The 24,363-nt window shown below is 41.3% G+C and overlaps 1 protein-coding gene across 1 annotated transcript; it reads right to left on the bottom strand.

Annotated features, from left to right (window-relative positions):
* Positions 1-215: 215 nt before the first annotated feature.
* Positions 216-23,360, bottom strand: TRAM1 (translocation associated membrane protein 1). Its single transcript, XM_074817570.1, has 11 exons — positions 23,094-23,360; positions 20,010-20,073; positions 19,298-19,419; positions 19,010-19,126; positions 18,073-18,131; positions 17,596-17,680; positions 13,782-13,852; positions 11,491-11,595; positions 10,732-10,875; positions 9,592-9,752; positions 216-6,442 (listed from the first exon to the last, which is right to left on the bottom strand). The coding sequence occupies exons 1-11, from the start codon at positions 23,214-23,216 to the stop codon at positions 6,369-6,371; spliced, it is 1,125 nt and encodes a 374-aa protein (XP_074673671.1). The 5' UTR covers positions 23,217-23,360; the 3' UTR covers positions 216-6,368.
* Positions 23,361-24,363: the final 1,003 nt, after the last annotated feature.

Raw genomic sequence — 24,363 nt, 5'->3', positions numbered from 1 at the left:
TAATTTTGTGCAAGCTCCAGCTCCAGCCTGAGTTACACACCATTTCTCTTCAGTCTAAGATTTCCTGGCTTTGTATTCACCGGTTCAAGTGAGTATCTCCAAAGAGAACACTGTATTTGTCTTTGACCAATATCTGTCTGCTACTGATGCTGCTGTAAGCAAGGCCAGGTGCAATTTACATGCCTCCATTTTTGTAACAGACTATTCAAGCACAGTTTTAATTCAATACTCTTTATTATGATATCCATTAAAACAATAACAAGGTGATTGCTTATTACAGCTTCCACAGACTGGGGCTCCAGGCCATATTGTCCTGGGTACGCACACGCGCACACACATACAAAAGACAACCCTTGCCACAAAGAACTTACAATCTAAATAAACAAAACAAAGATAATGATTAATCAAGAAACAAAGAGGAGGAATCACCTGCATGAGAACACAAGATAGTTTTGGCTTGGCTTCTAGCCTGGAGTTCAAGAATTGAAATTCCTACTCCATTACAGTATTCTTATCACCATGGGCTGAGTTTTTCTCTTAATTACAATGCAAGATACATTCTTCAACATTTATAACCAATATAAGGAGACACAAAGCTCAAGTTCTAGACCATAATTCATCAAGTGATATACAGCAAACTAGTCTAGAGATTCAGAGATCTTAAGTGCCCAGTTTCCTAAATGAGAAAGGCAGTAATAGTGAACTGCAATATGAAAAACAAAACCATCCAGGAATACCAATTTCTGCTAAACCAGTCAAGACTTAATATTTCAGTATATCAAATTGCCTTACACTCTTGTGCTTGGAATAAAAAAGTGACAACTGTCTTGTGCTGCATGACAATGCCTGACCTTTAATGTTAACCACAATAAATAAAGAAAAAGAATGAATACTGAAAAGCTATCAAATTATAAAGCTACACTGTAGCTGCTCTGATTCTGCAAAAAGTTTCAAACATAAAAAGAAGAAAAAGGAGTTGTCATTTCTGGCACTCACATCACAGATTTGCCATCCTTAGCTGGATAAAAGTAAAATATTTGCAGAAACCTAAAATAAAAGTGACAGTACTCACAGAAAGAGATCAAGAGCAAGCATATTGGATTCAAAACTAGGTAGCATGTTTTACTTTTTTTTAAACCTGAAATAAATTGTTGCCTTTTGTCTTGTCAACATCAAAAGAAATTCTCTAAAAGGCAGAACAAAGTCTACTGCAGCCCAGCACTCCTCACTCATCGTTCACAGATGGGGAACCAACAGTTGTAGATGCCAACAGCAGTTCCATTTCACCCACAAAGGCACTTGCTATCTGGATGTGAGCTATATCCAAACACTACATCACAATACAAATTGTATCCTAATGTATTCATCCTGAACAGTTCAGTTCCCATTAAGTGGGTTCTGATGACACCCGACATATTGATGTGCTTATTTCTTGCATGCCTGCTCCAGAAACACTCCGGCACTGCTTCTATTTCAGTTCTGAAGAGCACGCCAAATTCCTTAATGTGTACAGAACTAGGCTTATCAGATCCTAAACTGAGTAGTTCAGGGAGCAATGAGAAGAGGGGATACCCACCAGACATCCACCACAACAACCTACAGTATAAAAAACCCCCAAGCATAGGCTAATCCAGTGCTCTAAAGATAATCCACAACTAACAATGTGAGAAATTCAAATGCGATGAATAAATGATAGCTGATGCCAGTCCCTTGAATAGTCTTATTCTTTTTAAAGGATCTCCTAAATTTTCCCCAAGCCTTAATTTTGTAGGACATTCTTATACCCTGTGCCAGAAGTAACCTAAGTATTTGTGTAACAAGGTAATTATTACCACAGTCTCCAGGCACTAAATGACAGCTCCCTGGAACACAGTTATTTCCGTATACAGGCTCTCACTGGCCTGTAAACATTACAAGTATCACGACTCACTCTGTTTCATGTTCAGGTCCCTTCAATACTGACATTTTCCACAGAGAACAATTAGGACAGCAATGACCAACACTGCATAGGGAGCCTTATTGCAGCTGCCCGGCTCCATCTTCTACAACACAGGCCGAAAGGGCTGAGTCACAAATGGAACCAAACCCAAGTATGACCTAGGAATCAGCTGATGAACTTCTTGAAGACAGGAAAACAACATAAGAGAAATGAAACAACCCTCCCCTCCACATGCCTAGACAGCCATACAGTGCAATTCTTGCAAAGCTCTCTGGAAGACCTACTTCAATACATAAAGGGTTCATGTGGAAAAAAAAAATCCCACACCAAAGAAGCTGCAGTTTCCTGGCTGTTAAGGAAAGTGATCTTGTTTTTTTTGATCCAAGAAAAACTACATTTTCAGAATTCCAGTTTCTACACCACCAGTATCATCTTGCACTGCTTGAAAATCCCAACACTATGACAGATAAAAGGTATCTAAGTACAGTAAAGCACATTGTGGAGGAAGGGGAAATACTCAATATCTGACAAAAATCCATTAACAGTTAATAAGTTTGGCATGTGGGAGCTACCAGAAAGACTAGCTCCCTTCTGGTATTGATGACTGGAAGCCCTTCAGTAAGATCTCTCAACTCAAACTAATCTAGTGTAATTTTCAGCCAAATGTGCAGTTGAAAGGGATAGCTCCCTTAAAACTTGATTCACCTTTTCCCTGCATCTCTTCTTCTTTCCTATATATGAATACTGGAATACCTCCAGGATTACTAACACGCAACTAATCCAGCAGAAAAGCCCCTAAGCAAACAAGCCAGTTTTCAGTCACACCAGTCGCTCATCTAGTTCACCATGCAACCAGAAAGTCTTGTGCTGGACAAGGTAAGGGACAGCACCCCAATTTTGGCAGCAACCTACATTACTTTCAGCTTAGCATGATCATGAAAATGTGCTCTTTCCTTAAATACCAAGCTTTGCCCCCAACCAAATCACTCAGGTGCAGCTAGTCAGAAATCTGCAAAGAGCAAAAAGACTGCAGACATGTGTTAACCCTTTTTATGGAAGTCTGATTACTTGTACCAAAGTACCACACTGCTTATTACAATTCTGGGTGATAAACATAACTAAAATTAAAAAGTATTACGAAAATTCCAAATGCATTATTCTAACATACTTAATTTACTTTTGGCATATTTTAACATCAGCAGAAATAGCCTATGCATGTTCTCTGCACAACAAATCCCTTGACCGTTCCTAAGTTTGGAAATACTGCTTTTCAGGTGATCCCATGACCAAAGAACCACATCCATGAATAATTCACAAAGGAGAAATCAATCTTTCTAACTAGCCAAGAGGAGAAAGTGTCCAGATAAAAGCAAAAACTTGGAAAATAAATTTCAGCTGCTCTGCATTCCTTGTTTGTACTTTTAAGTTACATATAATTACTTAGTAAAATACTGGTTTTTATAGTAGATTCTGGCACATAAACCAAACATACATGTGGGGTGGAGGGGGTGGGGAGGGAAAGGCTTGAAATCGTCTGTTGTAAGTCTTGAAAACTTCTGACAAGATGAGGCAGGGAGAAGGGGGTTTAAGGGAAAAACCAAACCCAACAAACCCTATCCACAGTCTATACGAATTACCCAATTCAAATCCATCTACATGCACAAAGCCTTCTCTTTGTGGGACCTGGTAACTGATCAGGACAAATTACTACAGCCTAAGCAAAAATTATTTTATCAGGCATAGGACTATAATAACGAGCTCTTCAGTCATTTCCATTTCTAATTTTCCTGATTCCATAATTAAGAAAACATGATTAGACAACTAATCTTCTTCCAGTTTACTGAATCCCAGATTACAAAGAGCCAAAATGCAGTAACATTTGAAAATCAGTTTTAAGCAATTCAAAAGAAGTTATCCAGGCAAACAATAATCTTATGCCAAAACAACTAATATCAAACTGGAAACAGAAGTCTCAAAATCTTCTAAATTCACAGGGGTTTCCACCCCAAGGTAGAAAATTAAAAAATTACTGCTTTTGCCTCATCCGAAATGATAAATACGTATTTTTAGTTATGAGAAAAGAAACCGCCTTTCAATACTCTATGCAAATTCTTGAACAACTGAAATTATTCTCTATTACTTTGTAGAAAGCAACAACTCCTATAAGGCAAGGATGAAGATTAAGCCATTGTGGAAACAAAAGTGCTTTTTTCAGAGTTCAAAGGCCAAGAACATCCATAAGGCCAAAAGGAGGCAAAACCCACCAGAATTAACAGGCAAGAATATGCTCTTTTGAAGTTTTTGGAAGAGAACCTGAAATTTACACTTCAAGACTACTGTGCCAAAGAATGAGGTTTACAAGAAACAGTTTGCCTTAGGGAAACAACTATTACAACCCTCAGACTCCAAATAAGTCTCAAAGATCTCAAGAAGTACCTTAAATGCTCCCTTCATAATTTGTTCCTCCACCCTTTGTGATTTTGACAGCCCCTGGACAATGAGATCTTACAAACAAACTGATTTAAGAGTCCGAGTACCACACTAGAAACTTTAAAAATTATCCCCTTTTGGCTTAAGGTACAACTTGAGAGCAAGGCACACAGAATCTGTGGTCTTTTTAGAAACAACAGACATGAAACGTGATTTTGTGCAGTGAGTATTGAACGTATGCAATTCCCTCAAAATTTCTGAGTTCCAATTTTCCAGTTTCATGGTCAGATCAGATAGATTCACAGTTTCACCACTTGAGTTTTATTTCTTCAAATCAAGATATGGTATAGCTACTTCCACTGAAGCAGACTGGGCATATTACAGGGCATGCTGCCCCAGAGTACTCAAGTTAACCAAGTCGAAGTCTGTCAAGTCCACTTCAGGAGTTGTGAAGCAAGTGCTCAGGAACTGTGACGGAAATTAGCTGAAACATATAATAAATTATACTGCAGTCAATTGTACTGCAGTAACTCCAAATAGCACTAAATGATTGAAGAATGGATACTAGAAATGTTTATTCTGTATAGTAAGCAACCGAACTGTAGAAGATACAGAATACAGATTTATTATTTTGTTGGGTATAAACTCAACTATAAATAAAATAGTTTTAATTAAAAATTGTTATTATCAGCTTCATTGCTCGTAATTACTCCTCTCAATCCATAAGCAGGCCAATACTTGGGTTAACTTGAAAGACTAATTTAGCAACTTCTTAAGACTGAATTAAATCTCTAACTCATTCTCTCAAGTGAAATGGGTTGAATTATACCCATTACAAAAGGGTACAGAGAAAACATCAACTGCATATTAAACTGGGAAATTAACTGGACAAAGCTTCACATTTAATACAATTGTGAAAGACAGATAATGGAGAAAATCTTAAACGAAGATTTTCCAGTTGTAGCAAAGGGCACAATAAATCAATTTTAAGAACTTGTAGCTTTTAAATATTTTTTCATAAAAATATATATAGAAGAAATCAAACTATTTCCTAACAGAGGTGAAACAAAGCAAAGCAGTTAGAATAAAGGAATGTTTCTCATAACTTGATCCATTTATCTAACAAATTCCCTCTCCATGGAACATTAAATGCCTCCTAAAACAATCACAACAACACACTGTAAGAACCTCCGCCCTCTAAAAATCAGACAAACAAGTTTTCAAAGAAGGTCCAACACACACTAATTCTTCAAGATACGTACACTTTAAAAGCACAGACAGGAGTTAACGGTGCTACTCAAATCAACTCTTTCTATGACCATACACGCTTCCTTCTAATTTTCAAGTGCTAAAGCTATATCTCAAAAAGGTTTTTTGTTCCTTGTAAGAGATTTCTAACCAACAAACAATAAGACTCTGCAACATTTCCAATTAGTTCAGTTTTGTTTTAATGATATGGGGCAATTCTTAGAGCAGACATTGTGTAGCTAATAACTACAAAATAAAGAGGTTTATTGGTGTGGTCTCAGAATCCCAATTTGAACTGTAAATTTGAATCAAGGCAATTAACTGAAAAGCCAGAGTATCTGAAAATGCATACTAAGTTTTTGCTTCAATTTTGCAATACTTCTTGAAGAACTTGAAAAAAGTGAAGTTGGTAGAACAGTATATATCATCAAGATTACAAAAACTGGAAGGAAATAATACATTGCAACAGTGATCCTCATTAAGTGAAGTTATTTCATCACAATAAATGTTTAAAAAAGTGTCAATGTTATTTAAAAAGTGTTGTATTCCCCCCCCCAAGTATTTGAAGACAGATAAACCTTTTTTCTTAGTCAAAATGGCTTTTAAAAAAAGTTTCTCAAAACAACAGCAATAATCAAAAAACATGAATTGTATTTTCTTTAATCTGTAACATCTCTAGTGCTGAAGGGCCATCCATGTAAAAAGCAGATTCTTTGGGGACATTAGTCAATTAACTTAATAAAACCCAGTTTTACGAGGATTTATCCTTCCTGCTACGAGGTGAGTCTGCTCCATTTGAGGTCACTGTTCCATTTATTCCATTTTCTAGAAAAAAGAAGAAACATTTTTCAAATACAACAAGACACTTTATATTTTATTACATTTTTGTAGGTCCTATACAAACAGTCTTTTAACCTCTTTTCTGATGTATCTTTTGTTTTTACAAAGTGCAAAATTTAAAGTTTGCTATGATAAAGTCCAGTTTCCTGACACTGAAATGTGTGCATTATATACATGTAGACTGAAAATCAAGACCAGCTATAAGATTTTAGAAGATATTCTCTTAAAAAGTAAAATACTCAACCTGTAAATGAGACTGTCCTGTGAAATTCTGGAGACACACAGTATGTACACAATTCCCTGGTATAGGTCTTTACTGTTTATCCCACCTATTTCATATTTTAATTCTTCCTAAAATTACACTCCTTCACAAACATTTCATATATATAGAAAATATTTATATACAAATACACACACTATTTTTTTAAGTATACACTTTAAGATTTAGAATTCATTTATGTTCTGATGAAGATATTTACGTAGATAAGATGGACAGAAGTAAAACACTAGTTAGATTTGAGAGGAGTATGTGTACACGGGAAGGAGTTCAAATGCAAGACCGGGCACTTATCTTAACAATACAAAGTAAGAATGTGTTACCAGCTGCAACTCTCTATGTCTATCCCACTTATGAGCCAACTTAAAGGTCTCAAGTGTTTTAATCTGTTCAAGTACCACAGTGACAATTTGATAGCAAAAGTTTGCCCTAGAACAATGACCCACAATCTGTGGATTTATAATGCACACAACTTAAGAGTAAGATGGAGCAACATGATACCATTGTGAATTAAAAGTATCTCCTTTATTCAGTGTCACCGTAACCCAAGGAAGTAGAGATGTTGCCTGACAGTTAACTTTATAGAACAGATCTGAAGAGCAGAGTGCCTATCCAGCTATAATGCTTGCTGCTTAACATCTTTGCTTCAACTTACAGTATCATTGTGACTTCAAGCAACCATTAGAACTGGTTAAATTAATGTTTTCCATCTGCAGGTGTGTTGCAGATCACCACCGTGTGGCCAATCCACAAAACCAACCATTAGTCATCCTCTATCCCCCACTACACCTAAATGCTCCCATTTATTCAAACAAGCAACTAAAAGAAAATAATAAAATCAGAAACATACATAAGAATGAGACCAGACACGGGACCAATTAGTCACACAGAAACAGTCAAAGCCTATCCAACATATTTGGTTGTAAGCAACACCACCATTTTAAGCCTACATAAGGTGGTCTTTGGATAATTTTCAAAAAGTTTGTGTTATTCTCAAATCAAGAAGCTCACAAACAATGAGCTAGATCCAAGCCAGCTAATTGAAATCGTATTTTCTTAACCAGTTAAGTCAAAACAAGTGTAAGTAAAATAAAGAACAAGAATCAGCATGTGCCTGGGTACCCCACCTACATCACCAGTAGGATTCTTCTACTGTCATTTCTTGCTTTTGGTATAGTCTAAAAGTAGCACATTTTATTGTACCCTGGCTCCCAAAAATCCATCCAACCACACAAAAAAAGGAAAAAAAAAGACCATTTTAAAACCATTTAATTGCATATATTACTCTTTTGAAAACATTGCCTTGCTATATACTGTGCAGGTGTTCTGAACAGATAACATTAGAGGATTCTTCAAAACAGAAGAATATGAAATAACACTAACCTTTCAGATTTTAAAGTTCTTTTCTTTCCATTTAAAATAAGCTGTAAAATTCCCCAGTCTTTAAAACAGGCATAGCTCAATTATTTTGTGAATACGACCACAATTCCAATTAACTGCTTTTTTCACTATTTGTTTACCACTTGCAAGTCTCCATTAAAGTTGGGTGAAAAGCAGCAACTTCATCGAATTACATGAATGATAAGAGTTGTTAAAAAGCTACTACATTTTTAGTTCACTGATTAAAATACCATTTAAGTTTATGCTTTAAAGATATTTGTCATTAATTCCACAAAAAAACTCATAGTAAGACACAATGAACGCAAAGCTCTGATTAAGTAGGACACCTACACAGGAAGCTACCTTCACTCAATTAAAAAAACAGTCCAACTGGATTTTCTGACAAAACCAAAAAACTTCAACAACACACAAAAGCTGAGTTGTGATAAATACAAATAATCAAAAGGGAGTACAGAAATACCCTAAACCACATCATTTTAATAAAAAAGAATATTGAAAAAAATTAAAAATCACTGAATTGATCTCTGACCAAATCTCAGTTCTTAATGCAAATGGTCTTCAACGCCTTAGGTTCAGTATATCAAAAAGTGGAACATGTTGGCAATACATGATTGGTAGCAGATTATCATGCTGAGATAAGCTTTTGAAATTACTGAAGCAGTTTCAAAAAAGTGCAGAAGTTATTCAAGATAGCAATTAGATACACAGAAGTTTAACTGTTGGTACAACAGAAATACTGAAGTGTGTGGATTTTTTTTTTTTTTCCCAAATGGAGCATATAATTTTCCTTGGAGGAAAAAGCATTCAGTTCTCCTTTCATGCCCTCTCCATAAAAATAGTTGTGATGCAATCAAGAAGTCAAACCTGGAGTCATTAGTTCATTTTCACATGCTTCTACACAGGTTTAGAGTAGTAAGTAGTTACTACTTCCCCTTAAAAGATGTATCAAAATTCTATTTTTAGTAAGAACAGTCCAACATAAGCCTATTTACTGGATGGATCATCAAACCATCTCCTTGCGCTAAAAACTCAGAGTTTAGTGGCAATGAAAAACAAGCTTGAAATTCATTCCAAGAAAAATTTAGAAGTAATTGATTATGAGAACAGATCTAAAAATGCGTCTGTTCTCTTTTCATAAGAGAATAAAACATAAGCATGACACATTTTGCTCAAGTAATGAAATTAGACATAATAAAAATCTCACATTGCATTAAGAAATGGTAATTCCTTCATTCAGCCACTTAGAAGAGAAAAAACAAACAATTAATATATAGTGGGTTTTTTAATTAAAAAAAACCCCACAACAATATTCACCAATACTGTTCCTGTAACTTGAGTCATCTCACTTGCAAGTTAGACATAAAATGTTTCTTTAACAATTATATTAAAAAAGGCTCTCCATTACCTAAAGTTGTTTTTGAGAAGTCAAGGCAACAGAAAAACTGAAAATACTAACCTCTTTCTTTTCTGGAAGTCTTTCCTTTAGCTGTTACGAACTTCTTTTTCACTGACTGAGGCTGAGAAGAAGAATGTTCTCTCCACCTCCGAAGCTGGAAATTAATGAACTTCCACATCATAAATGCTTGAGCCATACAGATGGAGGCCAGCACACTGATTCTAGAAACAAAACACAGGTAAAGGTTTATCAGTAAGTTTCTCTCATTATTTAAATAGAAAAGGAAAGTAGAACACCACCTCAGATAGTTTTTTTCATGTCATAAATCGCCTTTTTACACAGGTTCTTCAAACACATTAGAGTGATTCCTTCTAGATAACACGAATTTGTAAAAGTTCAGTTTTGTCTGGGTTTTTTTTTGTGACTTCCCCCCATCCAGTAACATCAATTTTCTAAGCCATGCAAGAGTTAGCTCACATAAGGTGACTGGGCTTAGCACAGCTGAACAAAATTAGATATACTAGATATAGTGAGAGGGAAGTCTTTGCCCCTCCATCAAAACTGGGAAGTACTAGACTTCTTTCCTCTTTTCTCCTTTCTCAGGATTACTTTCAAGGTAGCAGGTAGTAACAGCTGAAAATTGTTTAAAAGAGTCTTGCAGTTCTGAGTATCAATTCTGTAGGATAATGCTGACATTGTCAATATTTTAATAACTTAATTTTCTGGATTTAATTAATAAAAAGGCCAGGTGGTTGGCTGAACATTCTGCATCACGCAGCAGCAACAGGAGCCATAATAAAGGCAGAGAAAGAGGTAAGAATCTTCAACCAGGACCAAAGATGCTCTGGGCCTAATGTCTTGACCTCTATAGATAAACTCACTGCAATTGTATCTAGAATTCAACTCACTAACTAAAATATTTGAAAGTAATCTCTGTAATTAGCTACTCCCTTTAATTCTGTTTTTTTTTCTGACAAAAAAATCAAGTAACCAGGTACAGATTTCTCAGCTGTAGATTGTAAATGCTTCATTTCACTGTGCCTTACAAGTTTGTTACATAAGCTATTCCTATTGATCCCATCGGCTGCATGAAAACACCTAACCATTCATAATTACTAGCATTAATACCATACCATTTATATTGTGTATTTAGCACGGGTTTATAGCTCATGCTTAAGAACCGTTCCAAGTTTACTATACCTAACAGCCAGGATATTAAAGTTTCCAGTACTGAAATTCAGCTGCTGATCTTCTGCTCTTGCCAGTCCAAAGCCAAAAGTAAGGACTGAGAGAATCAAGGTGAGAAGCCTTGCCAAAACAAAAAGAACTGCCCACAGTGAAAATCTACAAAGAAAAAACACCACAAACACTAAATGAATTTTCCGTTCACAAGTACCAACAATGCAAATGTTCACTCTTTATAACATGAATCCATTTGAAATTTAAGAACTTAAGAACTTTGCTAAACTCATTATTTTGCACCTATCCTAGTCTTACGTTTCTAGTGCTTGTAGAAGACAAAAAGGAAGAAAAGACCTGCCTCACAATCTTTTTTTTTTTTTTTTTTTTTTTTTTTACAAACCAAAGTATGTTCTGAGAACTAGTTTCAACTCAACAGAAAGTGCTTTCTATTAGAACAGAAGCATGCTAGTAGTTCCTATAGAACAGGCTGTATTAGCAACCTATGTTGTTCCTTTTTCTACAAACCTTTTTTTTAAAATATTAGTATATAGTGTCAGATTTTATTTCATTTTATACCGCTAATAACATTTACTTAAATAGGTGAATGAGGTAAAATAATAGCTGTTTTAGAGATATAAATACTAAAACTAGTCTGGAGAACTATGGCCTCTAAGGAAATACTGTTTGAACTTCCTTGTTATTTTGGTTTCTGGTTAGTTAAATGCACAAGGCTTTGAGACAGAAATTACATGAATTTAAAAGATAATGACTACTTACCCTTTCTGGTATCTTTCATCACTGAAGTAGAAGAGACGGGATATGTGGAAAAGAAATTCAACAAAGTAATGCAATACTAGAAGAACAAGTCCAAGATGGGTCAGTCTATCAAACAAAACAAATGTTCAGACATTTTGTTAGATGTTCAAGACAGAAAATGAAGCCAGCAAAAGTTTACAGTTGACATGGGATAAGGCCCTAGAGGAAAGAGGGACCCAGGAAAGCTGGTTAATATTCAAGGATCACCTCCAAGCCCAGGAGTGATGCATTCCAACAAAGAGGAATGCCAGCTAAGAATGCCGTGAGGCCCGCATGGATGAACAAGGAGCTCCTGGACAAGGTCTAACACAAAAAGGAAGCCTACAGAGGGTGGAAGCAAGGACAGGTAGCCTGGGAGGAATACAGAGAAATTGTTCAAGGAGACAGGGATCAGGTTAGGAAAGCTAAAGCCCTGGTAGAATTAGATCTGGCCAGGGATATGAAGGGCAACAAGAAAAGCTTCTATAGGTACATTGGTGATGAAATGAAGACTAGGGAACATGTGGGCCCTCTCTGGAAAGGGAGACTTGGTCACCTGGGATATGGAGAAGGCTGAGGTACTCAACGTCTTTTTTGCCTCAGTCTTCACTGGCAAGTGCTCCAGCCAGACCACCCAAGACACAGGAGGTAAAGGTGGGGACTGGGAGAAAGAAAAAACACCCACTGTAGGAGAAGATCATGTTTGAGACCATCTAAGGAACCTGAAGGTGCACAAGTCCATGGGACCTGACGAGATGCATCCACAGGGCCTGAGGGAAGTGACGGATGAAGTGGCTCAGCCACTATTCATCATATCTGAGAAGTGGTGGCAGTCCAGTGAAGTTCCTGATGACTGGAAAAGGGGAAACATAAACCCCATTTTTAAAAAGGGAAATAGAGGACCCAGGGAACTACAGGCTGGTCATTCTCACCTCTGTGCCCAGCAAGAACATGGAGCAGATCCTCCTGAAAACTAGGCTAGGGCATACGGAAAATAAGGAGGTGATTAGTGACAGCCAACATGGCTTCACTAAGGGTAAATTGTGCCTGACAAATTTGGTGACCTTCTACGATGGGGTTACAGCATTGATTGATAAGTGAAGAGGCAACTGACATCATCCACCTAGGCTTATGCAAAGCTTTCGACACTGTCTTGCATGACATCCTTGTCTCTAAATTGGAGAGACATGGATTTGATGGATGGACCACTCAGTGTATAAGGAATTGGCTGGAGGGTCGCACTCAAAGAGCTGTGGTCCACAGCTCGAAGTCCAAGTGTAGACCAGTGACGAGTGGCATTCCTCAGGGGGCACCACTGGGACCAGGGCTGTTTAACACCTTTGTTGGCAAAGTGGACAGTGGGATTGGTGCACCCTCAGCAAGTCTGCCGACGAAACCAAGCTGTGTAGTGCAGTTGACATGCTGCAGGGAAGGGATACCATCAGAGGGACCGCGACAGGCTTGAGAGGTGGGCCCGTGCAAAGCTTATGGAGTTCAGCAAGGCCAAGTGCAAGGTCCTGCATATGGGTCAAGGCAATCCCATGCACAAATACAGGCTGGGTGATGAGTGGATTGAGAGCAGCCCTGTGGAGAAGGACTTGGAAACAGTAGTGGATGGAAAACTAACTATGAGCCAGCAATGTGCACATGCAGCCCAGAAAGCCAACCATATCCTGGGCTGCATCAAGAGACGTGTGGCCAACAGGTTGAGGGAGGTGATTTTCGCCCTCTACTCTGCTCTTCTGAGGCCCCACCTGGACTGCTGTGTCCAGCTCTGGGGTCCCTGACATAAGAGAGATGGACCTGCTCAAGCAGGTCCAGAGGAGGCCACAAAGATGATCAGGGGCTGAAACACCTCTCCTTTGAAGACAGGCTGAGGGAGTCGGGGTTGTTCAGCCTGCAAGAGAAGGCTCTGGGGAGACCTTATAGCAGCCTTCTAGTACTTAAAGGGGGCCTACAGGAAAGATGGGGAGGGACTCTTTATTAGGGAGCGCAGTTGATAGGACAAGGGGTAATGGTTTTAAACTGAGAGAGGGTAGATTCAGATTAGATATAAGGAAGAAATTCTTTACTGAGAGGGTGGTGAGGCACTGGAACAGGTTGCCCAGAGAAGCTGTGGATGCGTTCAAGGAAGCGTTCATGTCCAGGCTGGACAGGGCTTTGAGCAATCTGATCTAGTGGAAGGTGTACCTGCCCATGGCAGGGGGGGAGTGGAGCTAGGTGATCATTGAGGTTCCTTCCAACCCAAACCATTCTATGATTCTATGACTTACTTCAGGAGATAGGCTCCAGCAATATGGAAGAGATAAAGTCCAATGTAGACAATCTGGCGAAAGATATCTTCCTATGAGGAAGAAAAAAGTAATTATGCGTTATACACAATGTAAGGTAATTATGCGTTATACACAACGTTAAACATTATTGTACAATGTTATATATTATTACAAACCATTCTGTAGTCTTGGAAATTCTGCTTGGTTTATCAGCTACCTTAATGTGGCCTGTTCTGGCACTGAATTACTAAGCTTCAATCATCTAATTCCACACATAACTTATTGCTTACTTACCAATAACATCCAGTGTCTTACACATATGCTATTGTGAGAAAATGCATCAAAGATGCTTTTTAAAAAGTCCCGTTTTTATTTGATGCGAGTACTGTGAATTTGTACTAGCCCTTACAATATTTATTTGGTATGTATTACTGTATCATCAGATTAACTTCCTACAGTTCCATGTGTTTGCTGCCCATCAGATTGCTACAGAAATAAAATAACAGTCTATGAACCAAAATGAAAAGGTTTCCAAGTGTTGACATCTATTTTAAAAATTCCAAGATCATCCAAGGTTCTGGCACACTGTTGCTAGCAAATACAGAGAATAATGTTATTAACCAGTCATGCTAAGCCACATGGTCACAGTTCAAGTCAGGCTTTAGCCAGCCCTATTGGACTGAACACTTCATGGATATGAAATAATAAAGAGGAAGAGACATGAATTCAAGTATAGACACACAGCACACGGAAAGCAGAAGGTGCCATCTGTGAACAGAATCACTGAAGTATGCTACGTCACAATAAAAGTCTGTCTTGAAGTGGTATGCAGAGTATATTCAGTTGTGCTTAAGAAACTCTCCAGTTTTAGGAAAGGTTCCCTAAACTTCAAGCAAGGGGCTTCAGCTTTATCTTGTATACATGTAATTAAAAAAAGGCCTAAAAATTTTATCTTGTAAGATCTATCCTATGTTATGCAATACTCCATCTCAAAGCCAACAAAAGCACAGAACCAAACACTTGTGACAACAGCAAAGACCACACATATACACAAAGAGCAAGAAAACTGATAAAGACCTACTCTAAATGATCTGAAACAAAACAAAAAATGAGTTCTTTCAGACAAATTAGAGAATAGTCAGTATAAATGCTCAGTTTCTCCAAGTACTACCAGGATGAGCCTTTTGCACTTTATCTTCAGAACTGAGGTAACATTTAAACAGCCCATGCTGCCTGCTTAGACAAACTGTCAGAGACTGAAGGCCTACTGGAATAATGCAGGTAGAGGTATACACTGCTATGCAGAAAGCTAAGTTAAGAACTTCTTTTCTTGTCTATGTCAGCAGTACAGACAGTTAGACCTGAGTGAAAGCCAGCTCCTTCAAAAGAAGGAATAAGGCAGAGAAGCCAAGATGGCAGAGGTTAAACTGTCGTGAAAGAAATATCAACTATGAACTTGCTAAAACAAATGAACTATTACTCTTAAAACTTAGTGCAAAAGTCAGAGGCCAAAATTCCAAGGAGTGACCCAGCAGAACACTACTATTCAACATACAGAACTTCTGCCACTTGTGACAGCTTTCTTGAAGTTATGTTAAAAAAACCTCAACACTTGGATATGAAGACAAATTCAAGAGGTATCACTAGCACAATATGGGAACATCAGCTGCAGTGTATCTGCAAAACTTCAGTGTTTATACTGAGTCTGATCAGTATGAAAACAAAGCATCTCATTACTATTTTCCCAAGCCTCTTCCAGGCTCTTGAACAAAGACTTATGGTTACGTAACACGTCAGTTTCATTTTCTTGAATAGAGCAGAACTCTGGCAGCAGAGACACAGTCTAGTCACAGAGCAACAACAGAACGGTTTCGGTTGGAAGGGACCTTAAAGATCATCTAGTCCAACTCACCCTGTCACGGACAGGGACATCTTTCACTAGATCAGGTTGCTTAAAGCCCCATCCAGTCTGGCCTTGAACACTTGCAATGATGGGGCATCCAAAACGTCTCTGGGCAACCCATTCCAGTGTCTCACCACCCTCATTGTAAAGAATTTATTCCTTATACCTAATCTAAATCTACCTTCTTTCAGATTAAAATCTTTTTCTCCTATCCTGTCACTACAAGCCCTGATAAAAAGGTCTTTCTCCCTCTTTCTTATAAGACTCCTTCAAATATTGAGAGGCCACTACAAGGTCTTCCCAGAGTCTTCCCTTCTCCAGGTTGAACCACCCCAACTCTTTCAGCCTTTCTGCTTAGGGCAGGTGTTCCACGACCATCTTCATGGCCTCCTGTGGATTCACTCCAACAGGTCCATGTCCTTCTTATGTCGGGGGCCCCAGAGCTGGACACAACACTCCAGGTGGGGTCTCATGAGAGCAGAGTAGAGGGGGAGAATCACCTCCCTCGACCTGCTGCTCACACTTCTTTTTATGTGGCCCAGGATACAACTGGCTTTCTGGGCTGCGAGCACACATTGTTGGATCATGTCCAGTTTTTCGCCCCCCAGTACCCCCAAGTCCCTGTCTGCACAGCTGCCCTCAATTCCTCCATCCCCAGCCTGTACCGATGTTGGGGATTCCCATGACTCAGGTGCAGGACCTTGTACTTGGCCTTCACGAGGTTCACACAGGCCCAATCCTCAAGCCTGTCAAGATCCGTCTGGATCGCATTCCTTTCCTCGAGCAAATCAACTGCACCACTCAGCCTGGTGTCATCTGCAAACTTGCTGAGGGTGCACTCGATCCCACTGACTACATCATTGATGAAGATATTAAATAGCATCGGTCCCAGTACAGACTCTTGAAGAACACAATCGTTGCTGGTTTCTAGCTGGATGTTGAGCCACTGACTGTAACTCTCTGGAAGCAGCCATCCAGCCAGTTCCTTATCCACCTAACACTCCATCCATCAAATCCATCTCTTTCCAATTTAGAGGTAAGGATGCTGTGTGGGGGACCACATCAGAAGCCTTAACAGAAGTTCAGGTAGATGACATCAGTAGCTCTTCCTTCATCCACTGATGCAGTCATTCCACTGTAAAAAGCCACTAAATTGGTCAAACATGATCTGCCCTTGGTGAAGCCGTGTTGAAGAGTTTAAAAAAGAAAAATTTAAAAAGGAAGCTACATATGCAAAATGAGCCTATGCGAAAAGACTACATAATAGGTCCAGGAAGGCAAAAAGTGTGCTACAAGAAAAGATCTACTGTAAACTCGGTGTTTTGAGAACCCCAGCAGAGAAAATCCTCAGGGGGAAAAGGATGCCGTTAGAAGTTGAGCATTGAAAAAAGATCTCAATACACAACTAACCAGAACTTCTGCTGAGGACAGTGGTATTTAAATCAAATCCCAGAGTTTAATATTCCTTGGATTTATGAAATTATTCACTGCTTATATTCTACACCTGTATCATGATTCATGAAGCAACTGTGATTTCAGTGAGACTATTCACACTACTAATTACAAGAAACAAACAAAAAAAAGAGTTTGAAAAGAAAATCTCACATTCATTTGCTCAAGGGAAAATTCTTTTAGTAGATGAGAACCACCAGTAGTTTTTATTTACACAATAGATATATAGCAATGTTATGGCAATTAGAAATACAGGATTTAACTGAAAAGAAAAACCACTACCTTTTACCATGGATATTTGAGCGCCCAAAATTCCATCAGGAAAAGTGGGTAACACAAGTAAGCACAGGGTAGGAAATCTATGATAACATGTTACTCTGGAAGTCCAAAAGAAATTAACTATTCCACTGTTCCAAGTTGCTTGCTTTGGAGTTCTTTTGATTTACATTTTGAACTTACTTTTTTAGTTTTCTGGAAGTACAATTCTGGAAAAGCATGAAACCAGTATGCCAACTGTAAGATGTAGAAAAACTTCATTTGAAACCTGTACAATACAGCAAGAATTGAAGAATATTACTTTTCATTAATGAAGTTAAAACATTTCAGAAGCTTTCTAGTGAACATATTTAATCACTGTCTCTAAAGAAAGAAAAATAGAGATCCTTCCTGCCAGCCAACTCAAAAGATTTTTAAAAAATGAAATTGTTACGATAAATAAAGCTCGCAAAAATGTAATTCTTTAAAAAATAGCCTGCAGAAAGAGAACTCTGTATGCTACAAATTGAGAAAACCAAGTTCCCCCATAAATGAGCAAAAATACATTAGTGACTAATACAGTTTTACAGACTACTTATTCTACACAGATTGTACATGACACACCCTAAGCTTAAAACACTCCCTCCTCTCCCCAAGAATCCTCTGAGGAAGAGGCCTTACGGAATCAGAGTGTGCGGATAGTCCCTCCACAGAGAGGTTGGATCTGATATATAGTTCTCCTAAAAAAAAACACAACACAAAAAAACCCAATAAACCCTCAAAGATGCTACTTCCTAGTCAGAAATAATGAACATACATACATGTATGTATTTATGTATACATGCATGTGTACATACAAACATGCACACATCTACACACACAGGTCAAAGCTGCAGATCAATATTTCCTTTTACAAAAAAACCCAAACACCACCAAAAACCAAGCCCCAAAACCAAAAGACAGCTGTATTGGCTTAGAAAAATAAAAAAGCAACCAAACAAACCAAGCATTCATTCAAGATAGAGTGTCCTTATGAGATGGAGTTTATCTCAGCATCACTACAGCCATAAGTCTTCCCTTATAAACTGCTGACAAACTTTGAGCTTAACTAAGAGAAGGAAAGTTTTTTCAGGAATCATTATGTTAAAGGGGAAAAAAAAAAAATCATACTCTTCCCCTTTTTTGAAACTAAGTTTATACACATTCAGCCACTAGTAAAGAGCACGTCATCTGAAAGCACACACTCACCTGAGTCTACAGCAATCTGTCCATACACCCATTCCCTAGGCTGCCAAAATACTATGTATGATGCTTTTTTAACATTTATTTTATGATAATAAGCCCACACAGAAAAATTACAGAGAATGAAGTACCATAATACAGTTAAAAAGTTTTACCTTATTCAGTTGACAGTAAACCAACTCAGACTGAGCAACAGTAACATTACTGGACTTTATACTCAGTTATGACTACAACCTACAGAGAATCCTTAAACTTGTCCCTGCTTTAATATTAAAACCAGCTAAAAACTGAAAAATAAGCCAAAAACTTATTTGTGATCATCATAAGCAAAATTTTTGAAATCTCGTAATACAAACAAAAGAGACAGCATACTTACAGAGACAAGAATGCTTGTTCCCCAAACACAGGAGAAAAGGTAGAATGCACTAAGTTGTCCAGACTCATTGAACTTGCTATGCTTTGTTTTTGAAAAGTGCATTTTCCTGTTAATTTTCTGAAATGAAAGTCCATTGTTATTTATATGCTGTAGTACTTAACAATTACCTGTTAACTGCATTACAACATCTAAGTCTCAGTTACACAGTTAAAAGCTGTGTAAAAGTTTGCTTTTAACAGTCTTAAAGTCTAATTATCTTGATGAAAGGAATTAATATTTTGTACTTACATCCAGTACGTACTCCTGAATTATAGCATGTATGATTATTGCTACAAGCATGTAAAAGAAAATTGTAGCCAAGTCTTTGATGCCATAGTGATAAAGAGAGATTGTTTCTGCAGATTGTACGTCTAAAAGACAAACAGAATTAGCTGTTAGGCACAAATATAGTTTAATGGCTAATAAGTTTGCTTCTCAAAGTGAAACCTTTCAGACAGAAGTAGTTTGTAGTCAGCTGAACAAATAGAAGTCAAATTAAACCACCATCATGAGCTAGGTCACTCGATTGTTTACAGTCATCTTCTCCATCACATCACGAACTAAATTTGATTCTGGAAACATGTACCATAAAAATGAAAACTTAAGTGCACTTAGGAAGCTTACCCAAATGCATTGAAAGGGGACAATAAAATTATGTTAAAGTATCACTCCGCTTTGACTAGTAAAGATTGTCACTTGCAAAACTAGACCAAGAATTAATGTTAACTTATCTACCAGTCAGATGGTGTTTTAGGACTAATGATGAATCCAGCAGAACAGAAACATCGTTTCTAACCTAATTATTTAAAATGGAGTTTTATTAAAAATAAAGTGAAGTCCTTGAAAATTGCTCATTATCTATTCAAATTGACAAATTCCCTTACCCTCAGTCTAGAAAGTACAGCATACTAATAATGTCTGAATACACTATCTCATAACTAGCCTCCTGCAACATACGTACCTGTGGCAGGAATTGTAACATTATACTGAAGTGTAACAAAAATGACAGCTGCTTTTGCTGTAAACTGAAAGAGAAAAAAAAAAAGTGCTGTAAGTTCTCACTGAAATAAACTGTATTAAACTGAAAACATTTGCCCATAGTTTTAGCACCCTTCCCCAGCACGTTTGCCCCCTCCCACAAAACTGCTCAACTCACATTATCACACCACTTCACCTGACCTTCTAAAGGCAGAACATACGGCGCGATCTCTACAGGTTTGTTTACAGAATACCCAGTCTCCTGAATCAAACCTCCTCGAAAATGCTACTTACAAATTGTCTTTTCTACAACATTAAAACAAAAACACACGCTGCGATTCTTTCTCCGGTCCATAATGTATTATTACATTAGCAGAATGCACAATATCGTGTAACCCCCAGACCATGATGCATGCAGCAATGGCTGAGAATAAACTCCATTTAAAACTACTTTTTAATTTGACAAAATTTGAAGGTCAATATCATATTCAAAAATCTGTGGACAATTTTGAAAACGTGGACAAGAAAAGAGAAAAGGCATAAAGAATGGAGAACCATTTCAGGCTAGCTGCATACCAACTCAATACAATTAGCATTCTTTTGACCCTGGGGATCCTCTAGCAAGAAGTGTAAAACAAAAGAAATTAAAATTAGCAGTAGTGGTACTACTCCTTTATGATGGACAGTAAGAAAAAGCAGGATGAAAGGGGGGTGGGCAGTTTGTTCTAAAGGTTTTTTGGGTTGGGGGCGGGGGGGGAGTGACGATACTATAAAAACCCCAATAAACAGGCAGCAGCACAAGTTCTTGTCTGTCAATAAGCATAAAATAATTTTCAATTTTAGCACATCTTTGTTGAATCCCAACATGAATCAACATGTCTTAACAGAGAAGGGAAAATAATCATGCTTTCCAATATTTATGATCTGATTGTTTCTCGCCGCTGTAAAAACCTAGCATCCTTGTTGCATTTCTAGGACCGACAAAAAAAGAACAAAAAAAACTCCATCAAAAAACCAAGCTCCTTTATGAATCTTGGAAGGATACCTTCAGTATCTGAAGATAATTATTAGGTTACTAGCAGCATTTATGATCATTCACAAGAAATAAGATTTATTTATTTTAAAAACTAGTGCTTTGTAAACAAGCCCTAGATTTTCTAGGAATCCCCAAATACACAGTGGACTGCTCACTCCGTGTAACTTCAGAGAATCTACCTAGTTTGCCTGAATGAGTGAAGCTGCCTAGGGCTCCCTATTCACCAAGGAAGCCTTCAGAGGACAATTCAAAACATTAGCCAATTTTGAACTGCCCTGTGAAGGCTCTGTCACCTACTCACAGTCCTAATTCAGTTGCACAAGTCAGGCAGTATAAATGCCTTCCCAGACCAACATTAACCACAGGAGGTGATTTCCAAGACCTATACCAAAGCATTTAAAAAAACTGGACAATTCTCAGCTGTACCACATCTGTACCAACGAAGGCATACGGCCCTTCGACACTGGGGTAGAAAACACCCTGGACAGAAAAAACTGGAAGCAAAAGACCTCAGCACATCCCATCCCCCCAAAACTTCCAACCCTACCAGTAAGACTATAAATACAGTAAGCCAGAAATAGACATAAAAGGTAAAGATTGAAGTCCATCTCTTTAACCTCAATCCCCAGAAAACCACCATATAAGGACTGTCTTGATGATTTTTGATAGTAAACCCAAACATAAGAGCTTTCTTCGTCTGCCCTGTTTTTTCTTTCCATATGTATTTTTTTCTTCCGAACTTCACTGGCCTTTAGTGCCCAGCAGTATCAATGGCTGGATAAAATTATTCTGGAAAAACATCCATATAATAAAAAAGCCCACTAAACAAATGGCTAAAACACTGAAAAGCCATAAATATTTAGCCAGCAAAACCAGAATTGTCTTACTTCGACGGGACACCAGTGAGAACATTTCGGAAGTCACACGGGTAAATTACGTTTCCGGTTCTCTCGGAAAGTAACCGAGAAGAGCCAAAAAAGCACATTTTGGATCATCTCCATCCAACATGGGGCCCCGCGAGAGCGCCTGCCCTGCAAGCGCGCCCGAGCAGCAGCAGAGCCACCGCCGGCTCCTGTCAAACCCGGCCGCAGCCGGGGCGGGAGCGGGGCCAGGAGACGGGGGTAACTTCGGAGCCAGCCGGGACGCCCGGATCGACCCTCTGTGGGCTAACGGCTTCTCAGACCGGGGGCTGAGGCCCCGCCGGGCGAGGCGCGTCCCCGGGCCCCGCGTGTGGGGGTGTCGGGGGTGTTGTGGGGGGGGTGAGAAGGGGAACCCACCGCCCTCTCCCGCCCGGCGGCCGTATGTACACGTCACCGCTCGACCCCTTCCCCGCCGCGCGGACTGCCGGGAGCCGTAGTGCCGGCGGGGACCGGCCGGGCCGCGCACACAAAGAGCGGGGGATCGTCTGTGGCGGCTGGGCCTCACTCCCCCCCCCCCCCGCCCCGTACACTCCTCCCCCGGCCGCCGCGCTCCGACTGCCACGTAACCCCGCCGCCAGCAGGAACTCGCCGCCGCGGGAGGAAGCGCGCCGCGCCGCCCCGCTCCCCGTCCCCTCACGGCGGCGCCGCCGCGCTGGGGGGTGCTGCGGGTCACGGCCTCCCCTCACAGGCGGCGAGCGGAGACGGGAGCCAGGTGTTGGCGGCAGCCACCGGCTGCGCCTCTCCGGGCCAAGACGGGGAAGAGGGCGTTCGCCGAGGGGCCGGGCCCAGCGAGGCGAGGATGAGCCGTGGGAAGGGCGCCCGCGTCGGGTCCTCCGGCCGTGTGGCGGGGCGGGGGGGGGGGGGGGCGGCTGCTCCCCCCACGCACAGCCAGGGCCGCGCGGCCCGCGGGGGGCGTGGGCTGGCGGGCAGGTGCGGCGGGCGGTGCTCACGCTGGCTGGGGCGGGGGGGCGGCGGCCGCAGCGACCCGCCGCCCACCCGCCCCCGGGGCGTCGGGACCCCCGCGCCCTCCCCGCCCAGCACCGAGAGCACCCGGCGGAGGGGGAGAAGGGGGACGAAGACCCCGGGGGCGGGGGCGCCGACGCCGCCTCACCTCGAACATGAGCCCCAGCAGGAAGATCATGGCCATGCAGGACACGATGTCCGCATGGTTCTGCACGATGAACTCGTGGCTCAGCACCGGCGGGTTCTTGTTGCTCTTCTTGCGGATCGCCATGGCGGGCAGGGAGCTGGGCGCCGCCGCCGCCTCCCCGCTGCCAGCACAGCTCCTCTCGCCGCGGCCAGGAAGAGGCGGAGGGGGAGGAGGCGGCCGCGCAGCCGAGGAATGGCAGTCGCCGCTTCGCCTCACCCCGCCCCGCCCCGGCCCAGCCCGGCCCGGCCGCGGGGAGCAGCCCCCGCCGCCAGCAGCGCCCCTGTCGGCCGGCGGGCGGGGCGCCTCCCGCCCGGCCCCGGGGGCGGCGAGGGGCAGCGCCCAGCGGTTCAAACCCACCAACGGCGGCGCGGCGGGCGCCTCCCCGCCCCCGGGAGGCCGCCGGCGGCGGTGCGAGCCGGGGCCCCTCAGCAGAGTTGGGCCGCGGTGCTGCGGGCCCGGCCGCGGCGGCCGGCTACGCGCTGGCGGTAGCCCGGAGCCCGCGCTGGGCGCCGGCTCGGCTTCCTTCTCCCACCGAGGCAGCGGCGGCGGAGAATGGGCGGGGGGGGCGCCGGGGTGGCGGAGGAGGCGGCTGCGCTGCGGGGCAGGCGGGGCTCGCGCCCTGCCGGGCGGCGGCCGGTCAGAGCGGGCTGCCCCCGCCGCGGTCTGTGCTTGCAGAGCCGAGCCAGGCTCCGGTCCCCGGCACCCCCCGCCACGCGGGTTCACCTGTGATTTTTCGCTCCTCCCCCTGGGGCTCTGGCTGAGTTTTGTCGTCGCCGATGGACCCCCAAGCGTGCCGTGGGGGAGCCGCGCTCCGCGGGTTCGCTGCGGTCCCGGCCGAGGCGCAGCCGCAAGGTCCGGCTTTGGCTGTGCCGGCAGCAGGCTCCCGCCAGCCCGCCTGCCTCCATGGTGCTGTGCAGCCAGGAATAACACACGTTATCCGAGGAACAGTAACGAGGAATCCAGTGACAAGAAAGCAGAAGGGAAGAAAAGCTAACCGGGAAGTATGGAAGAAGAGACAATAAAAGGGAGGCTCGATGGGGATTAAAAAAACCAGCCCGGTCGCAGAAGGCTGTTACCAGGTTAAAAACATGAATGATGAGATCTGAGAAATCAACACTGATGCAGAAAACATCCAGGCCAAATTGAGCTGTTCTTCAAACCCCCCAAAATTCATGCTACTTTCATTAAAGCTTCTAGCTGACAGGTACTCTCAGTGGATGCATGCAGAAGA

The sequence above is a fragment of the Strix aluco genome, chromosome 1, assembly GCF_031877795.1.
Source record: "Strix aluco isolate bStrAlu1 chromosome 1, bStrAlu1.hap1, whole genome shotgun sequence".
NCBI lineage: Eukaryota > Metazoa > Chordata > Aves > Strigiformes > Strigidae > Strix > Strix aluco.
Note: the sequence above shows the minus strand (reverse complement) of the source record. Positions and strands in the feature narration are given on the sequence as shown.

Bases quoted from the DNA above. Each gene is read 5' to 3' on its own strand.
- TRAM1 (XM_074817570.1), bottom strand. From the start codon at position 23,216: ATGGCGATCCGCAAGAAGAGCAACAAGAACCCGCCGGTGCTGAGCCAC. The intron at 19,127-19,297 runs GTAAGTACAAAA...CTTTCATTTCAG, and splicing joins TTCAGGAGTACGTACTGGAT to AAAATTAACAGGAAAATGCA. The intron at 18,132-19,009 runs GTAAGTATGCTG...GTTTTTTTTTAG, and splicing joins GAACAAGCATTCTTGTCTCT to GAGAACTATATATCAGATCC.